At 33.5% G+C, this 25,191-nt stretch overlaps 1 protein-coding gene across 6 annotated transcripts in view; it reads left to right on the plus strand.

Annotated features, from left to right (window-relative positions):
• The window catches only part of SOX6 (SRY-box transcription factor 6), a 594,109-nt gene that overhangs the window by 343,213 nt on the left and 225,705 nt on the right, over positions 1 to 25,191 (plus strand). For all 6 annotated transcript variants that reach the window (XM_021685803.1, XM_021685805.1, XM_021685806.1 and 3 more), the window contains one exon: positions 6,830 to 6,919. In XM_021685803.1, the coding sequence (XP_021541478.1) occupies positions 6,830 to 6,919 (90 nt within the window). The remainder of the gene's footprint in view (positions 1 to 6,829; positions 6,920 to 25,191) is intronic.

The raw sequence follows: 25,191 nt of genomic DNA on the forward strand, positions 1-25,191 counted from the left end.
AAAATGTAAAAATGAAATATTTGTAGAACCCAAAGAACAGTGCCCCGTGTTCTATGGTTTGAATACCTTAGCCTTTGGCAACAGAGCAGCAGAATGTAGGGAGGGTCATGAGAGGAGGTCATGATGAGTAATAATTTTATTAATATGGACAGCCGTAGTTTCTAATGGAACATTTTTACTCATTAAAACTGTAGTAAATTTGAAGGTGTCGTGGGCAATGAGCTACCGTGAAAAACCAAGGTCTCAGCCTACACATTTACTTCTTGTACATGAAGATAAAACCTAATAAGGGATTACTTTTTAAGTTCAATAGTATTTTTATGCAGCATCTTAACTATTCCTTAGTGGATGATATTTGGAGAAGGGAAGCTCTTAGTTCAAACCAAGGTAAGGCATTAAGGAAAAGGCAATATGAGGGAATAGAAGGACCAGCATAACGGAGTGTGTATGGGAGAACTGGCTGTTGAAAATTATTGACTTTTCACTGCAGTACCTTGAATTTTTAGTGCCCCTCTCCAAGGAACGAGAGTGCTTCACTCTATGCCTGAAACAATAATAGATGTAATTATTCATTTCCTACAATTGATGCTGTGGTATAGAGACTGTAAAACTGATGTTCAAATATGATTTAAATAGTCATTTCAGTAGAACCAGCACGGAACTGGAGTCAGGGCTCTGTCACCAACTGTTTGACCTTGGGTAAGCCAAATGACTTCCTTGTCTTGACTCTGTTTTCTCATTCCTGAAATGAGGGTGTTGGTCTTAAGGACCACTGAAGTCTCTTTCAGCGACAGCAGTAGGCTGTGAGCCTCTGAATCACGTGTTGGATGTTTCCCTCTTTTTCTGTATTGGCATTGGTAGTAGTTGTACTTTGATGGGTAGGGGAGAGAAATTTGGTTTTGAGTGATCCCTCTGATACTTTTCTAGGTGCTAAGCAACCTTGGAAAGCAGATGAAACATATACCTCTTACCTGCATAGAACAATGTGACTTCCATAAATGTCTGTTAAGTGCCAATTTTATGGGATTCCCATAAAAAATTATCAAAGACTTTGGTAGATAAAAACAGTGCAAAGAGAGAATATTGCACCTAATGCGATGATGTCTGTATGTGTATTTCTTACAGGTTTCAAGTGTGGATCTTTTTCTCCCTTATGAATATGCCAAAATCTTGCATCTAACAGTTCTAATGACATTTCCAAAGCTCCCTTTGACACACACACACACATACATACACACTCACAGTATATTATCTAGTAAAGTGGCTGTGGAATTAACATTTTTTCCTGGAAGGAAAAATATCTGATTTAATGACCAAATCATTTTAAGGCAGCACAACAGAATTTCACAGGAACTAAATCTATTTCTTCACACCGATCATGCATGTTTTACTCAAGCATTGAGTCATTAGCATGTTTATAATGGTTCTAATTTAGCACAACATTTTCTGAATTTTATCCTTGAGTCATTTACAAATTGTTCATATTGAATAAACAAAGGAAACAGATTGCATTTTATACTTAGTAATTTATCTGAAAGAAGAGGGGAGGGTTAATTGTTTGAAAGTTTTGGTCTGTTTGGGGAAGTGAGCCTGCTTTTTCATGGCTAGGCATAAATGCCATTTCTCATATTTTCTGGGATGGTGGGGGTGCGATGGAGGAGGAAAATGAAAAATTAGGACCAGGACAAGATTGGCCACTCCCAGAGGGGAGTGCGGAGCAAAAGGGGAGCTGGCACGAGATTATCCAAAACAGTTGGTGCATTCCTTAATGATCAAGTGCTTGAGAAGCCCAGCTCTTCCTGGCAGAGCATCTGTGTTGATGTTTCTATCATTGCCCTGCTGTATGGGAAAGGCATGCTTTCTCTTGCTGCTTGGCTAAAAATAGGATGGAATATAGCATTGTATGAGATATTTTAAGATAGCAAAAACATTTAAGAGGTTAAAGGTTTGGCTTTTGGATCAAAAAAGATCAGTGATATAACTCGTGTTTCTTGCAGACTGAATTTTATCCAGAGTTTGTCAGTGATTCGAACTCTCTGTTAGGCAAGTTATTCTAGGTTCATTTGGTGCAGTCTGAAAAACCCATTCTGCAGTCTTTTCTGCCAGCTTCCCAGCATGAAGAGCAGGCCTGAAACAGCCTCTATTTATACCCCCTTATTCGTATTTGGAAGATCAGTTGTTTCATTGGAGAGAGGGGGGGAGAGAGAGAGAGAGAGAGAGAAGGACAGCATGAGCAGTCGTCAGGGAGTGTGCTTTGTACGTTATAGTGACTTCAAAATAAAACTGGCACATTTTAGTGTCTAATTATTTTTAGTGAGCTTGGAGGGTTTTAATTAAAATTTAAGAGTGCTCTTCAAGCTCTCCAAGCTCCAATTTTATCCCACTGTATTGTGGAGCACTTGTCACTGTGGAAAAATGTACAGTAACTGGCATGTGCGTCTGTTTCCTAATGAAAAATGTGGGATGGATGAGCAGCAGGAGTATAAATACATATAGAGTCAGAACTAGTTGTAAACCAAGGTCAAGGTACTTTTGATAAGTTATCATTGTTCTTGAATACATAGAAGATTTATTGCATTTGAAATGTATGATTCTTATGGTAAAAATAAAAGGAATTGACTTAATATTCTCTTAAAAGAGTTAATAAAGCAGGAGGAAATTTACATACTGGGGTAGCAGTCATTGTTTTTCCTCCTAAAATATTTTAAAGATATTTTTCATGTCATGTTTCTAATGTTTTAGCATTTATAACTTTATCACTTTGAGGCAAAAGGAATAGTGTTTACTCACAGGTGAATTGTTTTAAAGTACCTGTGTCCTAAAAATATTTCCCGTTATTCTTTCCTATTCTCCCATGCTTTAGTTTTATCAATGATTTATTTATTTGACCTCTTTGACACATTTTAAATAATGTGCAGAATAGGAGTTAATGCTGCTGTGGCTTTGTTTAATTAGGAATAATTTAAAATTGTTCCTAAAATATTATCATACAGGTTAGGAAATAAATATCTCACATACTCTCGCTTCAAATTTCTCTTGTACGGTGAAATTAATTGTTAGCATAATAAAACATTCTTGACTCACCTGGCCTGAAAACTAGATACTTAGGAAGCAGAAACGTTGCTTTGCAATCCATTATGCAGGTTATTTATTAAAAATTATCTCTGAATTGTGTTTTTACTTTTTTCTTTAGAAAACGTTTCTTGAAAAACTTTAATTGCAAAGGAAAAGAGAAAAACCAAAAACTATGTGGCTGAGAATTAATTTTAACATGTCAAAACCTTTTATATCCTTGATTAAAATATAAGCAAGAATTGAAGTCCAGCTCTTGATTTTTGAGTCTTGTTTTGATCACATTATTTACAAAACTTAGACAAGATAAATGTAATAAAGTCCTGCATTGCACTGAATATGTATTAGTTTATGGACACTACTTCTTTCAAAGTAAGATGAATTAAATTAGGCATTTTCCACTTTTATGCTGAAATATAATGGCTTACATTCTTTTTAATGTGTACATATCATGGTGACATTTTTTTTTTAAATCTCGGAATGTTGTGGTTCTTTCACTTAATTTCCAAAAAGTATGTAGTTCCTCTCCTATTTTTTTAGCTGAAGACAACTCAGTCAAAATACTAAAATTTGAATAATCAAACTCAGATAGTAAAATACGTATATATTATTTCATGTTTTGGGAACTGCAGAACTACTGTAAGTGTATTAGTTGTTTTCAAGTCAATTGTCTAAAACTTAATTTTCTGTATAAAATAATCCAAGAATATCTAAGTGATGTTCAGTCCTTTTATTCCATTTGGAATCCTCCATGACTACTCATTCCCGTGTACATAATACAAACTGGGCTTCTTACCTTATTCTGACCTTTTTGGTTTTTGCATTTGTGCGTGATCAGAATGGAGTAAAGTCTGATCCGATCAATTACCTCTCTACGCTAGTGTCCTGTTAATGTAGTTGAGGGATGTGCCACACAGAGGATGAATACTTGCTTTTAATTTGCACCCTTAGCTGGATATTGTTGAGTGGGAAATCTGAAAATATAAATTTTCATTTACAACTTTATCTATTACATATTTCCTCATTCCAAGTCAGAAACCTGTCGGTGGTGGCAGTGGTGTCCTTCACCTGTGTGGTACTTGCTAACAGTCTGTATCGTCTGGCCTTTCTCCCCTCATCTTACTTGTTTCCCATTATAGTATGGAGCATGCTTAACACTAATTGTGGCATGCCCTTTGAGGTTTGGCAGTCAGATAATTAGGTGAGAAAGCTGAGAGTTTTTCAAGAGACTTCCTGAGTTTTGAATCCTCCTGGAATCTCTTAGAATTGAGATTAAATTGGTAAGGCTGTAGGCAATGACTTCTATTGTCCTGTAGTTAAAGGCAATCAGTGATTGTTATTAAATATTTTCATGAGTTATAAATATAGACAAGGAAAGCCTGCTTTATTTTTTTTCCCCTCAGTTTCTTCTACCGAAATGGGAACTTGTATTAACTAGATTAACTCAGCATTATGGTGAGGATTAATTTTTTAATAGGAATGTGAAATGCTTTGATGTAATTAACCATTTTATTAATGAGTAGCTTTTATGTGAAGCTGTGTACACATGGTCTGATTTATGTTTGAAGTGTGTGTTCCTGTTGTCCATACAGTTCTATTTTTCTCCCATGAAGCTTCAGCATTCTTTTCCTGGAGCTCTGAAAGATTTCAGGTCTATTTATAGAAATGAGAGACATATTTTAGCCTGTTTTACATTTAGTGTGTATCTAATCCTAGTTTATGAACTTGCTCTGAATTTGTGATCATTACTAGTAAATTGGGCTTTTGTCTTTTACTATTATAATATATGCTCTCAACTCAAATTTGAACCAAACAAATTATGCTTTAGCATTTATATCAGTGATTATCAGTTTAATACAATGTTACAACATGTATGAAAGGGTTAAAAGAAAAAGCACTAGCAAAACTGGGTAGGATAGGAACTTGAAGACATTTTGTTGATTATTCTTATCCATGATCTGCTGTTATATCGATCTCTCTCAGAAATTGAAACCCGATTTGGGAAAAACTAATCTCTGTTAGGCATGGCTTTGAGGATTTACTTCTTAACTCCCCAATTTAGTCTTATCATTTTTATTACTTTAGCATAAAAGCAAAATATGTATAGAACAAAGTACATACCTTGTTTCTGAATTTAAAATAAAAGTAGCAAGAGACCATTTTGGAAATTAAATGCAAACTGATGTATGCATATGCACATAGGTCCTTTTGGAAGATCACTCAGTATCCAGTTTTTAATTATGGTAGTAGATCACTTGTTGAAGCCTAAAAAAATAATTAATAGGAAAGAATAGAAGAAAAGGAGGAAGGAAAGATAGAGGGAAGAAGGAAGGGAACAGGCAGTGAGATTTCACTTAATAGAATCAAGCTGACTTCTATTTAGAAAGAACTTTAGCTTCTGTGATAGAGAGCTAGTATGGTTGGTGTTCTTCGTCAGCCATTTCACGACACACTGATCTGGATTCCATCCATTCCTTGATTGATTGATCATGTCACGGACAAATGTTAATTGTTCTCACCAATACTTTCTAACCATGCAATGGTCTTCTCATCTCTTACCCAGGGCTCACCGTCTTTTTCTAAAGCTTATCTAGTTTCTAAAACCCTTTAGATCCATCTTGACCTTAATGTCATTCTGAAAAATTCAAGGAGGATTTAGAAGTTGGAGAAAAAAAATGAAAGGGAAAATGCTAAAGAGATAGGTACTGATATGGGAGAAGAAAGGCATTTGGAATTGGTGTAACTATTTTAAATATAATTTTAAAAAGAAGTTATCAGAATTTTGACACTTGGAATGTTAAAGTGTAATGGGAGTATGCTTTGCACTGAGGATTTAGTATTTAAATCTGCATTCCCTTTTGGAAGCATGGCTTATTTGTTAAGATTTGAAGTTTAACAGATATATATAAATAGTTGTAAGCAGTAGCTCTAGTTGCAAACCCATCTGAATAGAGACAAAAAAATAACTCATTGAGAAAAATTTGCTAATTATTAGGACATTGTAAAATTTAAGTTTCTATAACCTTTGTGAATCTTTATAGAAACAACTAGAATCACTCTCTATAATTTAGTATGTTACTTGGATATGCAATAGGGCAAGTAGTGTTAACTTAGTATTTCCTTTATAAGACTATATATCCCTTTCTATATAAGAGAAAACTTTCAGTAGTTTTTATTACTGAGGGACAGAGAACATCTTGACTTTATTTTCTTTGAATTTTTCTCTAAGTGGGTATTTTACAAAAATTGCCATATATTATTTCTTTTCTTAAGGACTAAGTGTTTACACTTTGGTTTCTTCTCCCTTGAAGATTTGTCATTCTTCCTTGAAGAGCACATGAATTTTGCTTAGACTTAAAAAAAAATCACCTGGATTAAAAGGAACAAAATCTAAACTTAAACCTATCATAGGAAAGAGCCCCCTTTTCTGTCCTGTCAGTCTAAGAAATGATAAATGTGACTGAATATTAATAGAATTATATTTATAATACCAAGATAAAATTATTAAGCGTTATCTTTTTTCCTGGGAATAGTTCAAATAATCTTCTGGTAAAAATAAATTTAGTTGTGGTATTTTGTGATAGATACAGTAATATAATTGTCTGTATCCTAGGGTTAAAACAACAATGAAAAATAGCTTTGATCATTTTTAAATGAGAGAGTTTCTCCATAAACTGGCTTTTTGGATTTGTAATATTTTAATACTTAAAAATACATATGTAATACTTTTAATACTTATTATTTTTTACTCTAATAGATTCCTCCTGCATGGAAAAACTACTTTCAAAAGATTGGAAGGAAAAAATGGAAAGACTAAATACCAGTGAACTTCTTGGAGAAATTAAAGGTACACTATATGAAATATCAAACATGTCAGTGGAGAGAATGTTATTTTGTATAACAACATGCTTGCTGATCTCTGTACCCTAATACTAAATTCTTACCTCTAACATTTGTTTATATATGGAGGGTAAGTATATAGTGTGTCCTTGAACTTTTATTCTTTATAATGTTTAGAGAATGAAATTTTTCCTTCTCTTTTTATTAGTCTATAAACATATAAATTATAAGATAAATTGCTTCATTAACTTACTTAACAGAAAGGTATGAAAAAGAAACAAATGTCAAAGGATGAAGAACAAATTAAGTTAAAGATAATTTTAGGGGCGCCTGCGTGGCTCAGTTGGTTGAGCGACTGCCTTCGGCTCGGGTCATGATCCCAGGGTCCTGGGATCGAGTCCCACATCGGGCTCCCCGCTCAGCGGGGAGCCTGCTTCTCCCTCTGACCCTCTCCTCTCTCGTGCTGTTTCTCTCTCGCTTGCTCTCTAATAAATAAATAAACAAAATCTTTAAAAAAAAAAAAAAAAGATAATTTTAGTCTTTCCTCTTGAAATCATAATAATGTCTTAATTTATGAATCCAAATCATTAATTTGAATTTCTTCTGGTCAAAAAGGGTCAAGGGTAGCACCTATAAAAACAAGTTTACAGAATGTGGTTGTACATAATAGTTTATGGGTGGATTCTGAGGCTCGGTTACCTTTTTCAAGTCCTGGCTCTGTCACTTACTAGCTGAGTGACTTTGGGCAAGTCACTGAAGTTTTCTATGTTTCAAATTCCTTGTATCTAAAATGGGAGAGTGAGAGTTTCTACCTCATAGGCTCATTAAGAGGATTAATGTAAGTAAAGCTTTTAGAACAATTCCTGGCACTTAGAAAACACTCATGAGGTTAAATTGTGGTTACTGTTTTTATTAAGATAACCATAGGATCATACGTTGATTAATCTCAAGCAGATTTCATAGGATTTAACTTTTCATGACCTCTGACCCTGATGAGGATGAGCATCTTTAGTTCTGAAGATGTGTGATTGATGCTATTATTTTGAAACATGTTAAGAACCATTACAAAATTAAGTTTCCTTATCAGTCAGGAAGTTCTTCTTCTTCCCTAAATCTCTCTTGTTGATGCTTTTGTGGAGAAGAAGTACTGTATTACTAGTTTTGGTATCATGAATAGAATCCATGGTCATTATTTCTATCAGTTGTCTCTTATAGAGAGACACTTTTCACTCTGATTTGCACTAACAATTTGGGAATTTACATTAGTTTTCTGAAGTTACAAACAACTTCAGGAGAATCTTTCTATTGGTCATGGATAATGTCTCATTTAAGATAAACATCTGGCAATTACTATCTGGTGAAAATGTTATTTTTAATTTATTGCAGAAAATTGTCTAGTGTTCAGGGATGGTGTGTTCAATTCAAATGAAGACAAAAGGAAGTCATCTCTTTCCCAGGAAATGATTAATAACTCATTCCATTAACTAATATAGTATTAAAATTAAGTGGAAATTGGATATTATTTTGAATCTCACTGCTTCTCTGCTGCACTCATAAAGGCCATTTGCTATTTTGGGGGAAAAAAAAATTTAACTTATAACTGACGGGTAGAAAGAAAGTCATTAGTGACATATTCTCTATCCAGCTGCAATAACATGTTGTGTGCTACTTTGCACGTCATTCTGTGTTTTCTATCCTTTCCAAAGTCATTGGTTTTACAACAGTGAGAACAGAAATGGTTTGTGCATAGGCAAGCTTTTGCCAGCATGAATGATGGGGGTCTTGCTTTTTCTTAGTAACATGGATGCTAACATTTTATTATGTTATGATTCAGCATCAAGTTTTTATGCTTTGGGTTATCTCCTCCCCCTTGACCCCCTTTCCATCTTTCTTTATTTTTCATTCTGATTATGAATTTATAATGTGAAAACTGTACTAGCCTGAGATGGTCAAAGTGTCTAAATCTTGAAAGCAAAAACACATACAAAATTAGGCTTTTCAAATTCTTTCACTTTTTTTCTGGATTCTTTATGTGATATGTGAACTTTGTGTGCTGCTCTCAGTTTTATAAGCATAGGAGGTAAGGTTCTTATTAAAATTTTCGTTTTGATTTACTCTACATAATTGTCTCTTTTTACAACCTAGTATTTTGTCACCGTAAGTATTATACAGAAAGCATCCCAATAATATAATAAGAACTGACATGAAATTTAGTTTAAGTTGTATTCAGATAGCTTGATTCAACCACTGCTAAAACTTAACATGCATTTTTAGTCTAGGTGAGATCAGGCCAGTTAGTTACTATCCACCTAAATTAGTTATAATTATTCTGAAATTTTAGAGTGGTTTAAATACTATCCCCAAGAGGGCGCCTGGGTGGCTCAGATGGTTAAGCGTCTGCCTTCGGCTCAGGTCATGATCTCAGGGTCCTGGGATCGAGTCCCGCATCGGGCTCCCTGCTCCTTGGGAGCCTGTTTCTCCCTCTGCCTTTCTCTCTCGCTCTGTCTCTCATGAATAAAAAAAAAAAAAAAAAAAAAAAAAAATCTTTAAATACTATCCCCAAGAAATACATTCTATTGTGGGTTATCAGTATTTTATATCTCAAGCACTGTGCATTTTTCATACCTCTTATTTTTCCCTCATTACATATTTAGTGTAAAAAATATAGAAATACAAAATAAAATTAATTAATTAATTAATTCTACCTATATTATGTTGTTTGTCCTTTCCATTTTAATTAATACATGTATTTGTTAAATTCTTTTTCCTTAAAATTAGAATCATCCTTTTACTATCCTTTTATAAGCTATTCTTCCCACTTAATGATATATTGTGAATTTCTCTGTGATTAAGTCATCTAAAATGCTATTTTTATTTACAGAAAATATTGCATAAAGTGAGGTTCTCATAATTTAACTGAGTCTTTTATTCGACATTTGAATAGTTTTTTATTATTTGTTATTGTAAAGAAAAACTTGAATATGGATAATTTTTTAATAATTTTCAGTATTAATTAGTGGTTATTTTCTTAGGATGTATTCCTAAGAAGTGAGATCCCTGGGTCAAAGCATGTGTTCTTTTTTAAAAAGTCTGGGTTCATACTGCCAAACTGCCCAGGAGAAAGGGTACAGTGTGCCGCTCTTACCAACAGTATCTGCAAGTATTCTCTTGCCCTCAATGACAAGTATTGTTACTTTAAAAATTTCTTGCTGGTTTTAGTAGGGGAAAAGGGTACACTACTGCTGATTTAACTTTCTTTGGTTATTATTGAGAATGAAGCATTTGACATAAATTTATTTGTATTAAATGTCTCTTCTTTTGTGAATTGCCTGTTTAGGTTATTTGTCCGTTTCTCTTATTAAAGGATTTGTCTAGTTCTTATGGTTTTGTAAGACTCTTACTGTATATTTTAATGGTATTAACCTTTCTCTGTCATATATGTTACATTTTATCATTTTCTTTTACTTTATGGTTTTTGTTGTCAAATCTTTCCCTCCCTCTTAATGCTCTTTTATGTTGGGGGTTTGTTTAGAAAGGCTTCCCCAACTCTGTTATATTTTGTTCCAATTCTTTGACTATACTTTTATTCATTTAACTCTTTAATTCCTCTTGAATATATTTTGATGTGTAATTTCAACTAGAGATACAACTTAATTTTTTTCTTAAGCCATTAACCCGATATCTCTGTATTATTTATTAAAAACCCATCTTATCTCTTCTGACTTGAAAAAACATCTTTTATCATCTGATTGCAAATTTGAAACCATTTCTCAGTTTTGGGTTCTAGTCTATTGATCTATCTAAACTTTTATTAGTATTGTGCTATAGTATCTTTGAAAAGTAAATATTGTAAGACCACATTCATAATTTTCTTTAAGGTGTTTGCATACTTCTCTAAAGTTTATTTTATTTTAATTTCATTGTCAATTAAAATCCCAAAATAATTTTTTGAAAGGTTATATTATATGTATATGAAACTATAGGGTGAATTGACATCTTTATAGTATTGAATCTTTTCATTCAAAATTTCTTCTGTTATGTACCTCTATTTATTCTTTTATGTCCCTCAACAATGATTTGTTTTTTAAATATAGATTCTGCATGTTTCTTTTGATGTTTTTGCTATAATATTTAATATTTTTGCTTGCTCTTGTGGATGAGATATTCTTCATTCTGTTTTCTTTTTGTTACCATATTTAGGGATGCTAGTGAATTTTGCTGGTTCATTTTATAACTGTCCCTTTATTGAACTTATTAGCTCTAGTCATATTTCAGCTGATATGTTTTCTCTTTTTTGGCAGTTATATGCCCTTTTTTTTACCCCTTCTCATATTACACTGCCTAGAATATCAAGAATGATATTAAGTAATACACGTGATGGCAGGTATTTTGTGCAGTTTTTAATTTATGGAATTGTTTTTAACATTTCACTACTAAGTATTAAGATATTTAAGACATTCTTTATTATTAAAAAAAACCTTCTAGTCATAGTTTATTAGGAGTTTCTATGAGAAATTGCATTTTATTTTATGGCATATCTTCTTGGTTTTTGTTTTCCAAATTTACTGATGAAATAAACCCTGATTAGTCATGGTGTAGTCTTATTTTAATGTACTGACTAATTTTATTTGCTCATATTACAGTTGTTATTTTTGCATCTGTAATCATAAATGAGATTAGTTTGTGTTTTTCTTTATTTGTACTATCTTTGTTAATTTTTAGTACCGGAGTTCATGGTTGAATTGGAAAGCTAGGCTACGTAAAGTATTGAATAGATAGCATGAGAATTACTTATTCCTTGAAATTCTGGAAGAATATACTCATAAAACATCTAGGCCTAGAGTTTTCTTTGGTAATATTTTTTTTTCTTTTTACATTTTCTATTTCCCTTTAAGTCAGTTTTTCTAGGAAAAACATTTCCTAGAAAATTGTATGTTTCACTGAGATTTTCAAATGTATTAATATTGATTTAAAGTACAGATCACTTATTTTAAGTTTTTTATTTGCTGTTATATATTCCATCTAAAATTTTGCATATTTGTTTTCTGTCCCTTTTGTTCCTCAATTTTACTTGCCAGTGGTTTTTCTATTTATCTCTCCTCCCAACACCCCAGTAAGTATCCAGTTTTGAGATTTATTTCTCAATTCTACTGCTTTTCAGAATGCCAAATACTTCATCTTCCTTTTACCTATATTATCTCTCCTTTGCTTATTTTCCTTATGCTTTTTCTTTTGTTTCTGATACCCTTTAAGTTCCTAAATTGAATACTTCATTTTAAACATTGTTTCTTTAATAATAAAGGTACTTTTAGCCATGAATATATTTGTAGAAATGGCTTTATGCATCCCATAAATTTGAGCTTTTAGAATTCTCATAGTCATTATTTTCTAAATAGTCAATATTTATATTATTTTCTACCTGATTTGATATTTATATATTCTTAACTTTACATCTTTTGGATTCAGGAGTGGAATGAAGCTGGGGAAAGGAGGAAACAGCTCTTATTACTACCACTGAAAAATTCTATATTGTGGGTTAGGTGGCCAAGGGAAAATTAAAATGTTGGCAGAGAATGGTTAAGAGCAGTATTAAAAAATGAATCTTAGGGGTGCTTGGTTGGTCAATCAGTTAAGTGTCTGTCTTTGGCTCAGGTCATGATCCCAGGACCCTGGGATGGAGCCCTACATTGGACTCTCTGCTCAGCGGGGAGCCTGCTTCTCCCTCTCCCTCTGCTACTCCCCCTGCTTGTGCTCTCTCTCTCTCTCTCTCTATCAGATAAATAAATTAAATCTTTAAAAAAATGTAAAAAATAAAAAGTAAATCTTAAACCCAGTGAGCTTAATATTACCATATATTTAGAAACAACACGTTAATAATCTCTTTAGAGTCTACTTTTTAAAAAACCTGCTGGGACATCTGGGTGGCTCAGTCCGTTGAGTGTCTGACTCTTGATTTCTGTTCAGGTCATGATCTAGGGGTTGTGGGTCATGAACGTTGGGCTCTGTGCTCAACACGGAATCTGCTTGTCCCTCTTCCTCTGCTCCTCCCCCCTGCTCGTACACTCTCTTTCTCTCTCTCAAATAAATAAATAAAATCTTTTTTAAAAACGACTTTCAAATTAAAATCTTATTGTCTAAATGAAGCAAAGCAATATTTCTGAAACCTTTCAATAGGAGTTGGAATATTGCTAAAGTTTGAGAAACACCGAATAATAGATTTTCAATGGGTCTGTATCCAGGTCTTGTCTAATATTTTTTAAAAGAAAATCCCATCCCTAACCCACCACCATATTTCCATAAGTAGCCTTTTTCCAGTAGCAGTGCTAATTGAGGATAGAGTACTATAAATGGCATAAATTCAATATCAGTAATCTCGAAACTATGTTCCTGCCAGGTTAATGTCATTACAAGTATTGCTAGATAACTTTATTATTAAGAGCTTAAATGAAATATAACATAAAATTATTAGAATTTTGCCTTGGTCTGGTTATATCTGAAGTATTGTGTTCTAATTGGGGTGCCATAGTTTTAAAGGATCTATTTTCAAATTTGGATTTATCAAAAGTTGCTGAAATGGTGAAGAGTCTTGAACGTTTAATATGACTAGTAATTAAAGATCTAGGGAAGTTTGGCCTAGTATAAGTTGGTTAGTTGAAGCTTTGTTGAATAGATGAGATTAAGATTTGTTTCGGGTTTTAGGGTGTTAAGGAAATAGGAAAATTATTCTCAATGTACAAAAGAACTTAGGAACAATTAATGGCTATCTGACGTGATACAGTTGGATTGCATTAAGAGAGAGTACCTCAAATATACTAGACATTCAAGAAATATTTGTTGAATGAATGGATGAATTAATAAAATAACATCTGCAAATTTGGCTGTGGAAAATTTTAAATGGAGATGTTGTAGAGGATATTAAAGAGTATTCCTACTCTGGTGGAATGTTATTTTCATGACCTCCTAAGGTTTCTTCAAAATTAATACCAGTGTTTACTGTATTTTCTTGATTATAAGACTAGTCTTTAAAATACTAGGTATTTTCTGTCAAGAAGTAATACAATAAGTACTTTTGTAAGATGCTTTATTGTTTATAAAGGAAACAAAGTACTAAAGCATCTATATTATTTTATTTGATCTTCATTATGACAATCTATTGAGGAAAATATTACTATATTGATTTTATATATGAGTAAAATGAGACTGAGAGAAATTAAGTGGCTTGTGTGAGGTCATTTAAGAGTTGTGGAGATAGGTTTTGAGTCCTGCCTCTAAATCCTTTGTTTAATGTAATACAGCATAATTCTCAAAATCCTCAGAATCTTATACTTCTGCAGTGGAGAAAAGGGGAAGATAGATGCTGGGCTGTTCCTCCCTCCCACAATATACAAACAACCAAAACAGTTCCCCTTGTACCATTTTTTATGTAAGTGAAGCAGTATCACAAAGCAGGAAGGGGTATAGGTTAATACGGTTGCTCTCTGTAGAAGTATTTACCTTGATCTATGCCTGAATATGAGAGAGGGTAGAGTCATATGGTAGAAGGACAGAAAGTAAGACAGAATTACTGATAGGGTCCATAACCCATTTGTATGTATGTTTGAATTGTACCACAAAGTGAGGATGCTAGGATAGTTATGGTTATGAAACATTTCTAAATACAATGGTGACATACCAAATGAAATCTAGAGCATTAGGGAATCAGCCTCTGCCTCCATGGATAAGCCTAAACTTCTGTGGTTTGTGTAAGAGAATCTTAGCCAGCTTCCCTGTTTCGCACACATGCCCCTCTACGCTGTGGCTGGCATCTCCTTGGTGTGAAGGAGCCTCCCTGGGCAGTGTGCCAGAGAAACAGTGATGTTGGTTGTTTGAGTTAGCACAAACTGTTTGTGCTTGTGTTTGTCAAACACACAGATGATATGAGAGACAAAAAAATAATTATGTGATATGAACCAAAGAAGGAAAATAGTGTTTTCCTTCCTTGGTCATTTATGATTAATCATGGCAATATTTATATTTAGGGATTCAGGTAGATGTGCTTGTAAGTATACTCTGCTGCAGCTTAGGAAAGTGCCAGTCTCTTTCTGATAGGAAAAAAGTTGATTAGAAAAATGCTTTTAAATAGAAAGTTCTACAAATGATTCCCAACGTTTTTCAAAGCCACTATTGAGAAACAATTGCTTATTATAGTTATTCAACTAATATGTCTAAGAGGTTTGTTCTAGAGCCCAAATGTTCCTGCCATACTTTACTATTCAAGGTTTTAAGCATTACTCCCCATTACTTCCTTAGGGTTGTTACTAAGAAAAGTAAAATTAGGAACTGTGTTGCATCAAATAGTACAAGCATATTACAGTTGTGCTTGGCAGAAATCCTGAATTAAAAATGTGAATTTATTATACTATTGCCACCGTGTGCCAGTGAGAGCCAGTTTTCATTTTTAGTTTTGATTGCAAATATAAGTCTCTAGAAGAGAGCACAGGAACTCAAAAGTCATGGTTTTATTTTTTTCAGTGCACGATAGATCTTTGAAGATCAAATAGTATAGGTTATTCTTGAAGTAACTTAAGTGGTGCTGTTATTACCAAAGGGTCAGAATGGATCTAACAGCATTCCCATGGAATCAGTGTTCTGCATCCCAAATTACTATCTTAAATGCCAATTCTCTTTCCTATTTTGCTCACTTTTCTAGTAAGGGCCTAACCATATCTAAGTACTCTGTACTCATTCCATACATTGTCCTTTCTACAGAAAACTCTTTTTTTTTAGGAATAGTAATTCACAGTTTCCTGTGGTTTTGGTTGTAGGCAGTCACAGAAGGACTAAAGTGGTTTGCCAAGAGCTATGACTGTACACTTTACATATTCATTTATAAATGAATTTTTCTTGAATTTCCATTTATAAACTTATAGCAATGTCTTCATCTGAGGGAACTTAAAAAAAAATCTGGAAGCGTTTAGAGGCGAATCATCTGCCACTTTTCAACTTCAATAAAGTCAGCAAAGTTCACATACCTAGTGATTCTTGCTGCCTTGTAGGAAAAAGAGTTAAAACAATAATCGATCAATGTTGAGATTTCATGTATTTTGAAAATATGAAATTGTTATTTCTAAGACAAATGCTGTATTGCTCTGAGGCCAGCTTGTGAAAGGGATTGGGAGCACATGTAATTTTCTTCACTTTCCTGTTTGTATGAAATAATGTGGTAGAGTATCACTATTTTCTGTATAAATCTTTGTAATTGTAGAACTTCAGAGTAACATCTAGAATCATAGAATCTCAAAAGATTAGAACTGAAGAAGCTTTGCATATTATGTTATCAAACCTCTTATTTTCCAAGTAGAGACCCCAATATCCAGAAAAGAGAAGTTACCACTTTCAATCACATGGTCAATTACTAAGGTGAAAACTTAGTATTCCCCCAGAATAGCATGTTTAGTCCATTTCACATAGTCTTTTGGTTGTGTTGTAATCAGTAGTGAGTTATTGTTTCTGAACCCATGAACTCCTTTTACTAGCAGTAAATGCATATCACAGCTAGTGTTATAGATATATATGCATTATAGCAGCAATACCCATAGTTTTTAAAATTATACTACTTTGCATGAATGTAAACATTTCAGAGCTTTCCTTTGTACTCTGTCATAAACATCTTTTACTTCTTTTGAAGCCTGTGTGATATACATACAAGCAATTAAAATCTATCCACACTCGCGTTTGGAGACACAAGGTCCTCTTAATTAAAATTCAAACAAAAGCTACTGGTAAAAATTACTACTATATGATTAAGGTCTTAAGTATTATGATACAGTAGAATCACTGTTAACTGTTTGGATTAAAAGAAATCGATATGTTGGGGAAAAGATCAGTTGGATCTAATTAGTGAAATCAATGTTTATATAAAAGAAAATGCTAAGTTTAGTAACAAATTCTGGTTATAAATATAACACTGGGTAAAGTTGTTCTTTGTTATTATTACATTGACCACATAATCATGTCTTAAATTCATTGAATAAAAATCTGAAACTTTTTTTAGTAGTTACTATAATTAAAAACATAGAACTTTACTTTAAAATCATACCAAGTTTTAAAAATTTCAATTTTATAAAATGTTGTTATATATAAGAATAGTCAACAATTACAAAGTATTTCTATTGATTCCATTTTAAAATGCTAATTTTAGCAATAGCTACAGTCTAGAGTGGGAAAGGAGGCAAAATTGGTTAGAAATAAAAAAGATCCAAAGTATTCTTACACAATTATGATTACATTAAATATGTATTAGTCTATTTGGTGACATACCGAAATAAAAGAGAATACATTTTGATATAATTCAAAAACAAGACATTTCACTTTTTCTTCCTGATTGCTGTAATGAAAATAAACATTATAACCAGCATGGAGAAGCAAAACTATTACTAATTGCAGCCTAGATTTTAAGTAAAATGGAGGTCATTAGCAATTTCCTGGAAGCCATTCAGATTGCTTACCAGGAAATGGTAGCTAGCAGGACATCTGTAATCCTCCTGTGTGGAATTAGTGAAAACATACTGAAGCTTTAATGATGTGTGTTAGACTTTGGCTTATGGTGGAAACTTTCTCTATCAAAGTAGCTCATATTTCATTGAATACAAGCAATTTTTATTTTAGTATTAGAGTACAAACCCAGAATTGAAAGTAGCCTTTAACATCCATCCATATATACATACCCTACTACACACCTGTATAGATCGGAGTATGGCTCATAGTGGAATAAGAGATGACACGGTAACGGAAGAACAGTAGGAATCTGGAAGTGAAATGTGTTTGGGCAAATTGAAAGAAATTTCTTCTATAACTTGGAATGCTGATTTCACAACATTTTGAGTGGTGAATTTAGTACCATTTTTAGTAGCATCTTCTTATCTCAATAAAGAGATAAGCAAAGCTGACTGTCAAGTGAAAACACCTTACAGGGCATAAATTTAAGTTTGACTGACTCTGCATTGTTGTGGGAGAAATGGGGTCACCGATCCAGAGACTTTAAGCATGGCATCTCCATGTTACCTGAATTATTGGTTGTCTTAATAAGGGGAACATCTCTGGAACTATAAAGAGTGACAGAGTAAAACTGAAGAGAGTATTTATATGCTCTAGTTTGTGTGGAAAATTATATATATGCAGAAAATTGCTGGAAGGATATTTAATAAACTGTTAACAGAGGTTGACTATGAGGTAAAAAAGAAAAGGTTTGAGACAGGCTGATTTTTAAGCTTGTACTGTATAGTTTGTACTGTAGTTTTGTTTTTGTTTTTGTTTTTTTTAAACCATGTATATACCTTGCTTTTTCAATACAAAAGACTATTTTTAAAAAAAAAAAGCCTGCAGTCTTCAATGAAAATGAAAGGATTTGTTTCCTTATTTGTATAAGAGAATATGGATGATACTACTTACTTAGCTTCAAATTATGTTGAGAAGATTAGAGAGAAAATGTGTAGTATTTGGCATAGCATAGTGTAGCATAGAGTAGGGAATCCACAAATACTATAGGTAGGCAACAACACTTGGCACAGTTAAGTACTTGAAACAGTAAATACTGATAAAATGATGAACTGCAGTCCTCAAACTTGTTTAAGACTCTCAGGAGTCTTAAAGTGTATTGAAGATTCTAAAATTCTTTTGTTCATGTGACTTATATCTACTAATACTTAATTGTGTTAGAAATTAAACCTGAGAAATTAAAAATATTTAATTCATTTAAAAGTTATAAAATTAAGGGAAGCCTGTGTGGCTCTTTCGGTTAAGTGTCTGCCTTTGGCTCAGGTCATGATCCCAGGGTCCTGGGATCTAGCCACACATTGGGCTCCCTGCTCAACAGGGAGTCTGTTTCTCCCTCTCCCTCTGCCCCTCCCCTCAACTCACTCTTTCTCTTTCACTCTTGCTCTCTCTCTCAAATAAATAAAAAAATAAAATCTTTAAAAAAAGGTTGTAAAATTAAATCTGCTACATGTTAACATAAAAACTCATTTTTATGAAAAATAACTATATTTCCTAAAGTAAAAATAATTTAGTGAGAAGAATGGCATTGTTTTACATTTTTGCAAATCTCTTCAATGTGTGGTTGAATAGAAGACAGCTGGACTCTCTCATATCTGCTTTTACATTCAATCTGTTTGATATGTTTTGATTGAAATATATGAAGAAAAGCTAATATTGATATATAGTTGATAAAGGGAAAAGTATCTTACAGCCTTTTCAAATAGTTTTGAATATTCTTTGATACTACATCAAATTTCCCAAGTGGCGGTTTCTTAAAGGTCAGGTCCAATGTAGGATCTGAAACCATATCAATGAAATTTCCAATACTTTTACATTAAAATCCATTGGTCCAATTTGAACTTTGAATGAATCATTTGCTCTGTGCATGATTTTGTAATGGCATGCATTGGTCTTTTAGATTATATTGTTCACTGAGTCATGTAGCTCTTCCTTATGGTGGCATATTTCATCATATAGTATCAAAAAAATCACATTCATCAATATTATCCTCAATCTTATCAGAAAAAAATTTTAAGTATTTGGAAACTGTCGTACTCATGACGGCAGACAGAAGTTTTCCAAAAATCTAATTTTCCCTTGAAAGTTCAAATTAGGGACGCCTGGGTGGCTCAGTCCATTAAGCAACTGCCTTCGGCTCAGGTCATGATCCCAGGGTCCTGGGATCGAACCCCATGTCTGGCTCACTGCTCAGCGGGGAGCCTGCTTCTTCCTCTCCCTCTGCCTGCCGCTCCCCCTGTTTGTGCTCTCTCTCTCTGACAAATAAATAAATAAAATCTTAAAAAAAAAGAAAGTTCAAATTATATTATTTTAGCCAACACTATGAGTTACTTTTAGAAGTGGGATCTTCACTTGCTAAATTTTGAACTATGAATAATGATATTTTGTCTTGTTCTTTTAAATAAAATTGGAGTTCTATGCAAAAGGCTATGAAAAATTTCAGGTCACAACTCCAATAATAGCACAAGTGATTTTCCTTGAGACAACTAGTATGCTTAAGAATAATAAGCAGTGGGATGCTTCCCATTTCATCACACAGAATGTTAACCTTTTTTTAAACTCTACAATCAAGAGTCTTATAACTCAAGATCAAGAGTCACATTCTCTACTGACTGAGCCAGCCAGGTGCCCCTCATCACACAGAATATTAAAAATATGTGTACTCATGGGGCACCTGGCTGGCTCATTCGGAGAAGCATGAAACTCTTGACCTTGGGGTTGTGAGTTCAAGCCCCATGTTGGTGTAGAGATCACTTACATAAATACATAAATAAACTAAAAAAAAAAAAGAACTTAAAAATATGTGTACTGTAAAGTCATTATTTAATATAATTAATTGTTTCATCAAAGACATTCTTTTTAATTTTTTAATTAACATATAATGTATTATTTGTTTCAGGGTTACAGGTCTGTGATTCATCAGTCTTACACAATTCACAGCACTCAGCATAGCATATACCCTCCCCAGTGTCTATCACCCAGCCACCCCATCCCTCCCACCCCACTCCGCTCCAGCAACCCTCAGTTTGCTTCCTGAGATTAAGAGTCTCTTACGGTTTGTCTCCCTCTCTGGTTTCGTCTTGTTTCATTTTTCCCTCCCTTCCCCTATGATCCTCTGTCTTGTTTCTCAAAATCCTCATATCAGTGAGATCATATGATACTTATCTTTCTCTGATTGACTTATTTCGCTTAGCATAATACCCTCTAGTTCCATCCACGTCGTTGCAAATGGCAAGATTTCACTTTTTTGATGGCTGCATAATATTCCATTGTATATATATACACCACATCTTCTTTATCCATTCATCTGTTGAAGGACATCTAGACTCTTTCCAGAGTTTGGCTATTGTAGACATTGCTGCTATAAACATTGGGGTGCATGTGCCCCTTCAGATCACTACATTTGTATCTTTGGGGTAAATACCCAGTAGTGCAATTGCTGGGTCATAGGATGGCTCTATTTTCAACTTTTTGAGGAACCTCCATACTGTTTTCCAGAGTGGCTGCACTAGCTTACATTCCCACCAACAGTGTGGGAGGGTTCCCCTTTCTCCACATCCTCGCCAACATCTGTTGTTTCCTGACTTGTTAACTTTAGCCATCCTGACTGGCATGAGGTGGTATCTCATTGAGGTTTTGATTTGGATTTCCCTGATGCCAAGTGATGTTGAGCACTTTTTCATGTGTCTGTTGGCCATTTGGATGTCTTTGCAGAAATGTCTGTTCATGTCTTCTGCCCATTTCTTGGTTGGATTAGTTGTTCTTTGGGTGTTGAGTTTGATCAGTTCTTTATAGATTTTGGATACTAGCCCTTTATCTGATATGTCATTGTTTCATCAAAGAAATTCTTAGTTGAAACTAAATTTTTTGTTTTACTACAAGCTTGTGGTGGTGAAGAATACATTGACTACTAATAGAGTTAGGTGCCTTTGATTCATGCAGGGGAACCAACTGTTTTAACCCACTATTTCATTTGCATTGTCAGTACACATCTCAGCACTGTAACATGCAACTAATGCCTTAGTATTATTATGAAAACAGTATTGACCTCAGGGACACCTTGGAGAGTTCTCTGGAACTCCAACATGTTCATAAACCACATGTTGAGAACCACTGAGCTAGAACCTTAAAAAGGATAAATAAATGAAAAATAAAAATAATAAATAAATTTTTCAGTAATAACTACAAAGCAAATCAGTTATATTTAAGAGTTCAAAGATTCTATGAACACCCTGAATGAAGTTACTGGCTTAAAGAAGTTAGTTGCATTCTTCCCTTTGATGCCACAAACCGGAATTGTGGCATAATAAACACAGGGTGTAGAGTTGATCAGATGTGGGTTTGAATCATGGCATAAATTGAGCAATTTATTTAACCTATTTTACTCTCAGCTTTCTAACCTGCAAAGTGGGAAAAAAAAAATACATGCAAGTCAGGATTATTGTCAGTGATTGTAAAATGACTAAAAAAATAAGTCTTTAGTAAATAATAGTTTACCAGTAGGAATAGGAACAAGAGTATTTAGTTATGTGCCACCCATAGGGGCCTGGAACCATTTATTAATCTCTTGTGGCACAAATTATTTCATAGGAAATGATTAGATATATATAAAATTGAGAGGAAGTTCTAATACTCCAAGAAATCAGTGTTATTATTCATGTCAAACTTATAGTATAGTTCATGTCCCCAGTGTTGGCTTAACCAAAAAATGATAACCACTTTATTGATAATTAGCTTACATTTTTCAGGTAAGCTAGGCCTGGTGAACACCAGCCTAATCAGTTTCCTTCCCATCTTATTACAGCAATTTTATGTCTCCCAAGTCCGTGTAGTATTATTAAATGACCTTACTTAAGTACAAGTAAAATTCTCTTACAAAACTTTAAGAGATTTTCCATATAATTTTGGTTCTGGCATTTTATTATAGTAGTAGCTAAAGCTTAGCGGTCTTGCTGCAAAAATGAGATTTTCATATGTATCGTTTCTAGACCTGGACATATAATGGCTATGAACTCCTTTTTTTTTTTATTTAGTGTAACATTTGTGATAGATGATATTTCAATACGTATGCATTTATTATTTTATAATTAAAAGTTATACATAGATTTTTAGTAAACATAAAATATAAAACTGTTTAAAATTTTTATACACTATTATTAATTTGCTCTATTTCTATTTAGTCTTTTTTTGTTTGAATAAATGTAAAAAGCTTAAAAATATACATTTGTGACAATATTTATATACAGTTGATTCTTGGAAGAAAAATGTGTGGGATAGTAATTAATCTCGTTGTTGTTTATAGGCCCAGGAATGCTCAGTGCCTAGCATCCTAGGTGCCAGGGTATACCCCTGGTATTTCTTTACTGTAGAGTCAGCTCTTGACCAAATTCTCATGGGATATATATGTCACATTAAGAGCTGGCCCATACTACTAGACCTCCCACACACTTACTATTTAAGTCATTTGTCTGAATTAAAAAAAAAAAAAATCTAAGGCTAACCACTTAATAAAATGTGTGTCTTTTCATCCAAATGGTGTTTTCATGAATAAGACCCTTGAAATAGGCATAAATTGTACATTATTCTCTACATTTTTAAATGTGTTGCTACTGTTGGTAATTACCACTGAGTGCATATTTAATGCACTGAGGAAATTTGATGCAATTATTCCGTTTATTTGTGATTCCCCTTCAATCCAAATGTCTGCATTAAACTATTGAAAAAGAAAACTACAGAGAATTTAGGTCATTTAAAAAATGCACACATTTTCTGAACTCTGCTTGTAAACTTGTATTGCACTAACCAAAATAAAATTAAAATGAACCAGCATTATAAAAGATAGGGTTCAAAAGTTTAGGTAATTTTGAATAAAATTACCTTTTAAATATAACCTTAAAGAATTTGGGCCAATTGCAAGGCTATAGTCTTACAGAAGTCAATAAGAGACATGTATAACTGAGCTCAAAATTTAGCTAGTTTAACTTAAGACAAATTCTTTTTCCTCAAGCCTCTTTTCAGTACTTAACAGCTGATTTCACCTGGAAATGGATCGAATAGACATAAGTTGGTAGCTCTTAGAAAGTCTTTACAAAATGGTAGAATCCACAGAGCAAAGGTCTGTCTTTTCCATGACTGCCTCGCATTTTTTAAAGCTCAGAGAATTTGGGTACTGAAAAAGATCTCTAATGCTGAAAGAGTCTGAAAGTAAGAAGAGTGCAAGAGGGGTGCAGCTCTTATAGGCCCACTTTTTATTTTCTCCTTTGATCATCAGCTGGTAGGAAAAGTACACATGTTTCTTAGAAATGATTCAATATCATTAAAATGGTTTGGCCAGGGAATAGAGTAAGGCAGAAGAACATAGGTATTAAATGGGAAGTAGGAACTCCATATCCGTTTTGTTTGGTAGACATCATCTGGTGTTCCCTTTCGAGTTAATATGCAACCATTTGTTGTACATGTTTTAATAATATTCTTAAACTCTCTCTAGGGCTAAGGAAGAGATGAGATTTAAAATGAGATCTATCCCATGGCTTTAAAAATATGTTTCTTTTTTTTTTTTAAATATGTTTCTTCATGTAATAGTAATGAGAGACCTGTGTTCTTATGCTTAAAGCTAAGAGTTACATTCCTATTAACATTTGTTTAACTAGGCTTCCATCACAACAGGTGCACAATTATTTTTATGAGTAAAATATTATCAGCCTTCAAAATTAGCCAGGGCAAAATGCAAGTTGTCTGATTAAATAATCAGAGCTGATACTTAAAATACATTTAATTTCCACAGGAATTTAAAAATGCAAAGTCCCAGTCTCTTATTCTGATATGTTGAGGGAGTTGCAATTGTTTTTTAGTATGTAAGTAGTAGCTTATACTGTAACTAGTTTGATACATTTCACATAATTCAGTTGACATTATGAGACAAACTACTAAAAATATAGTAAGAGTTTATTACTTCTAGTCTAATATTTTAATCTACCAATGAAATACTATTATGCTTTATATTAGACCAATAAAAGAAAAAGAAGTGACTCTTCTTAAGACTTTTCTAAGTTCAATTAAAAGTCACATTAATTTAAAAAGTTAAAATCCACTGTATTCTTTTTTTAAGATTTTTATTTATTTATTTAATTGACAGAGAGAGAGAGAGCATAAGCAGGGGGAGCGGCAGTCAGAGAGGGAAAGGGAGAAGCAGACACCGGCTGAGCAGGGAGCTCCATATGGAGCTGGATCCCAGGACCCTGGGATCATGACCTGAGCTGAAGGCAGACACTTAACCGACTGAGCCACCCAGGTGCCCCCAAATCCACTGTATTCTTATTTAAATTTAACTTGGGGAGGGTTAAAAGAATACAAATATAAATTTTAGATTAATGTATAAATCATGTACACCAAAATTACTGAATATTTTGGGGAACAATAAAAACTCCCAAATGGTAAAAATTAATCAAACAAATTAAAAAAACCAAAAACGAACAAAAATGTACTTGGTTTTGTTTTTGGAAACAAAACCAAGTACATGAACCCTACACACCCACACACGTGCACGTGTGCACACACACACGCACAACCCTGTGAACTAAACAGGAAGCTTCTCTAGGAGGCACCTTCACCGTGGTTAAGAAGTGCTACAAAGGTGCAGCTGTTAGAAACCAATTATAGGCAGGTAGCTGTTTCTTTCATATCTAAATCTGTTTGTCAATCAGGAAAATGCAATGAGTCAGAAAAGGGGATCTCAAATACAAACCA

This window comes from Neomonachus schauinslandi, chromosome 11 (assembly GCF_002201575.2).
Source record: "Neomonachus schauinslandi chromosome 11, ASM220157v2, whole genome shotgun sequence".
NCBI lineage: Eukaryota > Metazoa > Chordata > Mammalia > Carnivora > Phocidae > Neomonachus > Neomonachus schauinslandi.